Source organism: Mus pahari, chromosome 4 (genome assembly GCF_900095145.1).
Source record: "Mus pahari chromosome 4, PAHARI_EIJ_v1.1, whole genome shotgun sequence".
Taxonomy (NCBI): Eukaryota; Metazoa; Chordata; class Mammalia; order Rodentia; family Muridae; genus Mus; species Mus pahari.
In genome coordinates, this window is record NC_034593.1 from 123,141,157 (window position 1) to 123,150,299 (window position 9,143).

Genomic DNA, 9,143 nt, shown 5'->3' on the forward strand with positions numbered 1-9,143 from the left:
CCATGTGGTTGCTGGGATTTGAACTCCGGACCTTCGGAAGAGCAGTCGGGTGCTCTTACCCACTGAGCCATCTCACCAGCCCCCTGGATTATGTTTTAAAGACAAGGTTGCACACTGTAGCACAAAGTGAAACTCACAATGCCGCCCAGAGTGACTTCTTTTTGTTTGTTTGTTTGTTTGACTTAGGGTCTTACATTGTAGCCCAGGCTGGCCAAGAGTTGCGTGTAGCCCAGGCTGCTCTCAGTACCCTCACAGTGTTCTCCCTGCCTGTGGCTGGCTCTCTTGGGGGATGAGATTTCAGGTTTACAGGTGTGCACCACCACACGCGGCATTTTTGCCTTTATTTTTAACTTTTCATATATTCTGTGTATTAACCAACAGTTGTTTTTTTCACATGTGAGATTAATATAATGGAAAATATGTGATTACTTTGTCAGTTTGTCTTCTAAGGAGTCAGGTACGCCTTTGGTTTTTTTCCTGTTACTCTCAGTGCCCTAGCCTCTAACTGGTTCTACGTTTCAGGGTTCAGCGTGGATCCCTTCTGCTCTTTTCTCTTGCTCTGAGTACTGGCCCTTATCCCTTCTGTAAAGCGCTAAACCTGGACTGAGGTTCCCTCCCGGTTAGGTGGGTGGGGCAGGTTTTAGCTTTCCTTGTTTTATGAACCTGGTTAGTGATGGTGAACTGGAGAGTGACAGTGACTTGGAAGGAAGCAAGACTCCACAAGAGCTCTGTCTTGGGCTTAGAGCAACAGTCAATGTCCAAGTCCAACTATAGAGACTAGAGACTAAACATTCACGGAGAGGCAGAGCAGGTATCAGCTGGGTTTCCACTGCGTGCTGTTCTGCCGTGGGAATCTCTTGCTTTAAATATTCTCAGTGGAGGGGCTGGGAAGAGAGCTCAGTCAGTAGAGTCCTTCCCTAGTAGGCTTGAGGTCTTCAGTTTGATGCCCGGCACCATATAACTGTAGCCCTGGGATTCTGGAAGTGGAAACAGGAGGACCAGAAGTTTATGGTCGTCCTCTGTTACACAAAGAGTTTAAAGTCAACCTGGGCTACAGGAGACCCTGACTTGAAATAAGCAAACAAATAAATATATACATTTTTAAAGCAGCGATTCTGTGGCTAAGCTTTGGCTTAGTGTAGGTGCGGAGACTCGTGCGGCTTCAGGACACAGTTTGTGCTTCAGCACTGAGAATGTCATATAACCCTCCAGGCTGCACTGTTTTCCTAAACCTGTGTCTAAACATTACTTAGAATGACTTATTTCTTAAAAGGATGTTGCTGTGGAGATCTGGTGGCCTCGGGGACATGGGAACCAGACTGGGTACAACATGACAATTCTCTTTGCTCTGGATGCAGGCTTAAAAGTGGAAAAAGCAGCCAAGGTAAGTAAATAAATATTTTGTGAAAAGGAGATTATTCCTTGATAACATAGCTACGCTGACATTTGAAAGAGAAGTAGTAATTACGAACATTTACAATTCTACCACCCAGAGTAATGAATAGCGTTCAAAGTTTCCGGGTGTGTCATTGTGGGTTCCTAAATGCATCAGGCTTCTATTTTGGTCATAGCTTCTTGTGCTTCACACCCTCTCTGTGTTTTCTCTTTTTGTTAGTGCTAGGGTTTGAGCCGGGGCCTCAGACCACATCTTGCCCTGAACGCCAAAGCCTTGGCCTTCTTCCGTGTGCTCTTACATCGTAGCTAAGTAGCACATATATGTAATTGTAAACCGTACATACTGCTGGAAGGTCCTATGATCAGAAAGAACCCTGCCCAACCCTTTCTCATTTTTACATCTCAGGGCAGCAACAACAAAAATAACTTTTTTATTATTTTTAAAAAAGATTTATTTATTATTTATTATATGTAAGTATACTGTAGCTGTCTTCAGACACACTAGAAGAGGGCGTCTGATCTCATTACAGATGGTTGTGAGCCACCATGTGGTTGCTGGGATTTGAACTCAGGACCTCTGGAAGAGCAGTCAGTGCTCTTAACNGCTGAGCCATCTCTCTAGTCCCCAAAATAACTTCTGCAGCCATTTGTCTTCACTTTCCAAATTGACATGCTTCTCCCGATGCGTTCTAACTCTTCCCTCCTGCCCACTTTGGGATCGAGCACTTAGTGCAAAGAGCTGCCCTGTCTTACTTCTTAGCTCTAAGGGTTAAGTCACCCCTTCTCCCAGTGCCATTTCCTTACATTAAGATGGAGCAATCGGAACGGCAGAACCCGGCTCTAGCCTATCATAGCCATAGTGTATGCATCACAGTGATGACAATCCTTTCCTACAGTTTTCCTTCCCCTGACCTGGACCTTCCGTGTCTATGGTTGATGGAGGTCGCCCTGTGGAGCCACCTCTCACAATGGGTATCGCCTCGCCTCCGGCCCAGGTGGCGACCTGAGTGTGGGACACACCCTTAGCTCTTTTCTTCCACTGTGCTATCTATTTCTACAAGAGTAAGAATGTTTGTGTGTGTGCACACATACACAGCATGTTTGAGGATGACTCTTGGACTTTTTTTCCCTCACCCTCTTGGCAGTGGGTATGCGTTCTCCCACATGCTGGCATATTGAGTGTGGCCTTCCTAAAAATGTGAGAAGTAATGAGTCACCCGAGCTCACTGCTGAGCAAAAAGAGCTTCTGTTAGTGGTACACCGTTCCTTTCCATTTAGACTCACTGTGGTTGTACCATTGTTTACTCTGCACGAAGAGGCCAGCCTTTGAAGAGGGAGATGACGTGTCACCCCCTCATGTGTAGGTGTGGAGTGTACCCTCTCTCTGTGGCTTCTGTGGAGCTTCTGATTGTAGATGCTTATTCATTCAGTTACCTCTTGGGGTCCTATTGTGTTTTGGCTGCTATGCTCATGATTATACGCTATGTTCATTTCTTTCTGAGACCTTGGTAACGCTAATAATTTGGTTGGGAGGTGACTTCATGAAGCAAGCATTTATAATAACGGTTGGTGAGCATGCTAGAGAAATAGAGAACTTTGGAAGCAAGCCAGGCATGGTGGTACATGCCTGTCATCTCAGCCCTTGGGAGGCTGAGGCAAAGGGGTCAGAGTTTGAGGCCAGCCTGGGCTATCTAGTATGACCCCCCATCTCTAAAGGAAACACAGAAACAGAACTAAATAAGCATTTGAACTGGAGTAGGAGCATGGAAGCCAGCAAAATATTGATCATTGTAGGTGTGATAAGGGAAGACACAAAGAGGACAGGACCCTGAGGAATTATAATAAATAAGGATGCGGAAAAGAAAAGTTGGTAGATAAATCTATACAAGGAATGGCCAGAAGTAGAGTCACTTGGTGGAGGTGTGCAGAGCCCGAGGGAGAGTACTCTAGGAGCAAACAGTGCTCACAAGCGTCAGCCATTGCAGAGGTGCTCCTGATGGAAAGACACTGAGAAGGGTCCTGAGGGTTAGCCATGAGGCGGTCACTGGTTGCCTTGACCAGAATGGAAACCAAACTGCCAGGGTTCTTCTAGCCAGGACTGAAGTTAAGATGGTGGCTATGGCAGCTCCTAACACGGCTGTGTCCAACTTTATCAAGGTGTAATGGTGGCCAGCTGTGGACCAGGGGATTGTCCACATATAGGCATCTGAGCAAATAGCTGGATGTATTGATGTACTGGGAACCAGAGTTTGCGTAACGGTTGGTGTATAGAGCGTGGGGGGGGGGGGNTACTTCCACATCTCTGTGACTGAAGGGCCTGCGAGAAAGAGTGAGAGATTGAGGGGTTTATGTCAGCTCATGTGTGGTGATCAAAGGTCAGTGCAGTGGAATTAGTTCTCCTCTCCCAGCACTAGGGACTTGGGGAGCCAAACTTGGCCATCAGCTGTGTGGAGTCGGCACCTTGCTCTGCTAAGCGGGCTCACTGACCCACTGACTGTTTTTGAATGATGATCACAGTTTGCTTTTTTGGGATAGAAAGTCACTTCATTGCCATTTCTCTTTAACATGTCTCTCCATGCAAAATAACTAATCTTGCTGAAGGCTCTTTGTATTGTCTCTGTTGTCAAGATTTTCAGCTAAACTATTGTCGAAAGGCGGTAAGACAGTGTAAGCAGCCAACTAGAACTTGTGTCTCATGTTCCCAAGCCAGATGCAGGGGATTGCCTATAGCTGTTCTGATTAGAAAACTGATTGGGACTTCTTCAGTTTTTAAATGTAAAATACACTCCAGTCCTTTCTTTGAGTTTTAAATCCCCATTTTCATCTTTGCAGTTTCCTAGGGCAGAAAGGGAATGTGACACCCATGGAATTCTCGCTTTTCCTTTCTGAGGGCTGCTCAGAATTCCCTGAAGACCCCACTAGCTTCCAGGCAGACAGCGTGGAATTCAGAATAATGAAGATGTGTTTCCACACACAGTCCCCGAGGCTATGCCGCGTTCTCCAGTGTATTAATTTCCCCAGTGTTGTCAGAGCAAATTCTGACAAACTGGGATGCTCGAAACAGTGAGAGCGTCTTCTCTCACAGTGGCGGATGCTGCAAATCCCAATCAAGGTGCATCTGGAGCTAGGCTTCCCTACAGACTTGTCAAAGGCCCTTCCTTGCCTATGCCCCCTCACTGCCTGAAACCCTCCTTTTCTTTGCTCTGTAGTTGCCTGACTCCAGTTTCTGTCCCCTTCGCCATACAGCTCTTTCCACCTTCCCCCCCACCCTACCCCCCACATCTCTCTTTCTTCTGAAGTTTGTGTGTTTTTGAGACAAGGTCTCACTATGTGGCCCAGGCTGGTCTGAAACTTACATCATCTCTGAACTCTCCGAAGACCTCACTAGCTCCCAGGTAGACAGTGTGGATTCAGAAGCATGAAGGCCATGCAGTGTTGTCTGGGGTATTAATGCTGGGATCACAGGCACAAGTCACCATGCCCACCTTCTTATTTATTTATTTATTTATTTATTTATTTATTTATTTATTTATGTGAGTACACTGTAGCTGTCTTCAGACGCACCAGAAGAGGGCATCAGATTCCATTACAGATGGTTGTGAGCCACCATGTGGTTGTTGGGAATCGGAACTCAGGACCTCTGGAAGAGCAGTCAGTGCTCTTAACTGATGAGCCATCTTTCCAGCCCCCATGCCCACCTTCTTATCTGTTGGGTTAGGGCTTGATACGACCTCATTCAAACTCAACGATTGATGTCTTTAAAGCATTATTTTCCAGTAAGGTCCCATTTTGTGGTTTGAGGTGGACCTGACCTTTGGGGAACACAGTGTTTAAGTCACCCCACCTCCCTTCATTCTCCTTGTTAAAAAACTTAAAGATTGACAAACTGGCTGCTGTCAGGGGCTTCCTCAGGATCCTGGGAGAGCAGTTCACCCAAGCACATGCAGTGTGTGCAGCTTGCTTTGTCCTCAAATTCTAGAAAATGCCAGTGATAAAATACTGTTTCTCCCACATCTGTTGTTGGGCTAAGGTTTTTTTTTTTTTTTTTTTTTTCGTGGGGGTGATCTCTCTTGAATGTGTGGAGAACTGGATCTAACTCTTTCTTATTATTGCTCCTTTAATAAATATTTGTTATATACGTACGTTTGTTTGGAGACTCCAGTGGTATAGTATCCCTGGTCTCATGGATACTCCTTTTCATATAGTTTTTCTTTTTTTTTTTTTTTAAAGTTTTTAAAATTAGATTTGTTTGCTTTATTTTATTTGTGAGTGTTGGGGCTGTGTGGAGATATTTGCTGGAGAGGGTCAGAAGAGGGCATTGTGTCCTCTGGTCCTAGAGTTATGGATGGTTGTGAGCCACCGCGTGGGTGCTAGGAATCAAACCCAGGTCCTCTACAAGAGCAAGGAGTGCTTAGTCGCTGAGCTGTCTCTCCAGCCCCAGATTGTTCCTTTTAAAGCAGTCTCTCTGTGGGAGCTTGCTTCGAACACAATTGGTGTCTTCAGTTGTTGCCTTCGTATCATGTTCTTTCATGATGTGGTTAGGAATAAGTGAAGGGTCTGATAGATGGCTCAGTGTGCTTGACAGGCAAGCATGATGGCTCAGTGTGCTTGGCAGGCAAACATGAGGCCCTGCCTTTGGTCGGCAGCACTCATATAAAAAGCTGGGTGCAGTGACCCATGCCTGTAGTCCAAATGATGGGGAGGCAGAGGCAGGGTATCTTCAAGCAACTGCATCCCATGTGTCTTAGTCAGGGTTTCTATTCCTGCACAAACATCATGACCAAGAAGCAAGTTGGGGAGGAAAGGGTTTATTCGGCTTACATTTCCATACTGCTGTTGATCACCAAAGGATACAGGACTGGAACTCAAGCAGGTCAGAAAGCTCAGAGTGGTAGCTCTGGAAGTTTGGAAAGCACAAGGTTTGCTATAGTTTAGAAACGAGCAGTTTTGCTGTTAAGCAGATTCCGGCCAGGCAGTGGTGGCACATGCCTATTTTTTTTTTTTTTTTTTTAAGNTTTTNTTTATAAGTACACTGTAGCTGTCTTCAGACACTCCAGAAGAAGGTGTCAGATCTTGTTACGGATGGTTGTGAGCCACCATGTGGTTGCTGGGATTTGAACTCCGGACCTTCGCAAGAGCACTCAGGTGCTCTTACCCACTGAGCCATCTCACCAGCCCCGGCCCATGCCTTTAATCCCAGCACTTAGGAGGCAGAGGCAGGCGGATTTCTGAGTTCAAGGCCAGCTTGGTCTACAGAGTGAGTTCCAGGACAGCCAGGGCTACACAGAGAAACACTGTCTCTAAAAACCAAAGACCAAAAACCAAAAAAGAAAGAAAGAAAGAAAGAAAGAAAGAAAGAAAGAAAGAAAGAAAGAAAGAAAGAAAGAAAGAAAGAAAGAAAGAAAGTAAATTCCGGCAGCATTGTAAATGTCTGCTTACACACACCTGAGAAGTGGCTCCAGGCTTATGAGTCACTCTGTCTGTCTGATCAACAAGAGAGAGGAATGTGAGGTGTGTGGTATTTGCTTATCGGTCATGAGCTCTTCTGGCCTTTGGTCTCAGTACCCAGAGCCCCACCTGGAGGACAGCATTGAGGACTGCACTTTGAATTTACCATTTCTGTTTTAACAATGAAGCCATAGCTGCCAGAATGGTCCATACCTGTCATCCCAGCTTTTGGAAGAGAGGTTGAGGCAGGGGGATCAAGAGGAGATCAAGGTGAGCCTTGGCTATACAGTGAGATCAAGGCCAGCCTGGGGCTTTGTGATACCTTGCCTTAAAAGACAAAACAGAGCAAAATAAAAACAATTTTTATAAGTTGAATTTAACAGCTATATGAAGCAGTTAAAAAAAAATCTGATCAATTGATGAGTTTACAGAACCATCAAGAAGAGATTGAAAAATTGGAATGCTAAATTTTGATTTCAATTTGATTCTAAAATTGGGGCTTGGCTCAGTGGCTAAGAAGTGCTTGCTGCGAGAGGAGCTGAGTTTGGTTCCCAGCACCCACACTGGGCGATTCATAAGCCCTGTAACTGCACCTCCAGGGGGTCAGATGCCCTATCCTGGCTTTTACTGCCACTCACACAATGCCCCCCACCCACTGCCCCAAAATATAAAAAAAACCATAAATCATTTAAAAATCTAAATGCTTGATTTTACATTTCTTTATTTTTTAAAAAAAGACTTACTTACTTATTTATTTTATGTATATGAGCACACTGTCACTGTCATCAGACACACAAGATAAGGGCATGGGATCCCATTACAGATGATTGTGAGCCACCATGTGGTTTCTGGGAATTGAGCTCAGGACCCCTGGAAGAGCAGTCAGTACTCTTAACCTCTGAGCCATCTCTCCAGCCTTCTTCATTTTTTTTTTTTCAATATTTATACCCCTGCCCTACTTTTATAGCATTTACTTCATTGGGCTGCTTAAAGTTCTTTTGTCCCATCAGAGGATGAGGGTTCATTCTGAATGCAAATGTGTATTGCTCAGGTATCTTTTTCAAAAGCTATTTCAAAGGCCATTGTATCCAGGGAAATAAAATACCTGTTGCAGAAGGCTTTTGTGCTACCAGTCAAGGCTGCCAGGGGACAGGAGGACAGTGACATTAACCCTGAGGGCACTGGCCTTTAAGATGACCAAGTGCCAGAACAAGGTGGCTGGTAACTGTGGCTTCCCCCAGAGCAGTGGCTCTCAACTTTCCCAATGCTATGACCCTTTAATACAGTTCCTCATGCTGTGGTGACCCCCAACCATAACATTACTTCATAACTGTAATTTTGCTACTGTTATAAATCGTAATGTAAATATCTATTTTCCAATGGTTTTAAGTGATCCCTGTGACAAGGTCATTTGACCCCCAAAGGGGTCTCGCCCCACAGGTTGAGAACTTCCTCCTCAAAGGCTCTTGGGTACTTTAAGTTATCCTTTCGCTCTTGCTGGACTGGTTGGGGATAAGTAGAGATGCTTCTTTACAGGAAAAACATAGAAAGGTATTGTGTTTTATAATTAATATTATTTATAATATTATTAGATAGTAAGAAATAATTTATTTCCCCTACATTAGTCATTCTCAAATTTATTTTTGACATAGAACTACTTTTTACCTGCAAAAAAAATATTAAACATCATGCTATGCATATGTTTCTGTGGTCCATAGTTTAGCATGTTAATTACTGAAGCTGAGAATTAGATAATTTACTTATTCATCAGAAGTTCATGGTATAATCTTCTGAAGGTCCATTGATTGACTCCTTTTAGGAAAATAAAAAATTGGGGGTGAATAACATCATTTTTCATGCTCACAAATCACTAATATTTTAACTAGGAGGATGGGGTTCTCAGTGCATCTGCATGTAATCAGTTTGTAGTGTTGTTTTGGAACCGCACTCTGACCTCACAAAGATAATATACATTTTATATATCATTCATATTTAGCTGGAAAGGGAGAGATGAAATGAAGAGTCTTTTCAGATAGTTGTAGATATTGTACTCTAGTTTAACAAGTGCTGGTTCCTGGGGATGGAAGATGGGACCCTGGTTTGATGTCCAGCATCCTATAGATAGCGCCAGGGGATCTGATGACCTCAGCTCGCCCCTTTGGATGCTTGCACATACTTATGCATACCCCCACACAGAACATGCCCATACACATAATTAACAATTTAAAAAAAAACAAAACAAGTATTTAAAAAGTAAAACCACACTGGGCATGGTGGCGCACGCCTTTAATCCCAGCACT

The 9,143-nt window shown here is 44.3% G+C and overlaps 1 protein-coding gene across 3 annotated transcripts in view; it reads left to right on the forward strand.

Moving 5' to 3' along the window:
* The window catches only part of Manba (mannosidase beta), an 83,617-nt gene that overhangs the window by 38,097 nt on the left and 36,377 nt on the right, over nt 1–9,143 (forward strand). For all 3 annotated transcript variants that reach the window (XM_021196316.1, XM_029537887.1, XM_029537888.1), the window contains exon 7: nt 1,274–1,384. In XM_021196316.1, the coding sequence (XP_021051975.1) occupies nt 1,274–1,384 (111 nt within the window). The remainder of the gene's footprint in view (nt 1–1,273; nt 1,385–9,143) is intronic.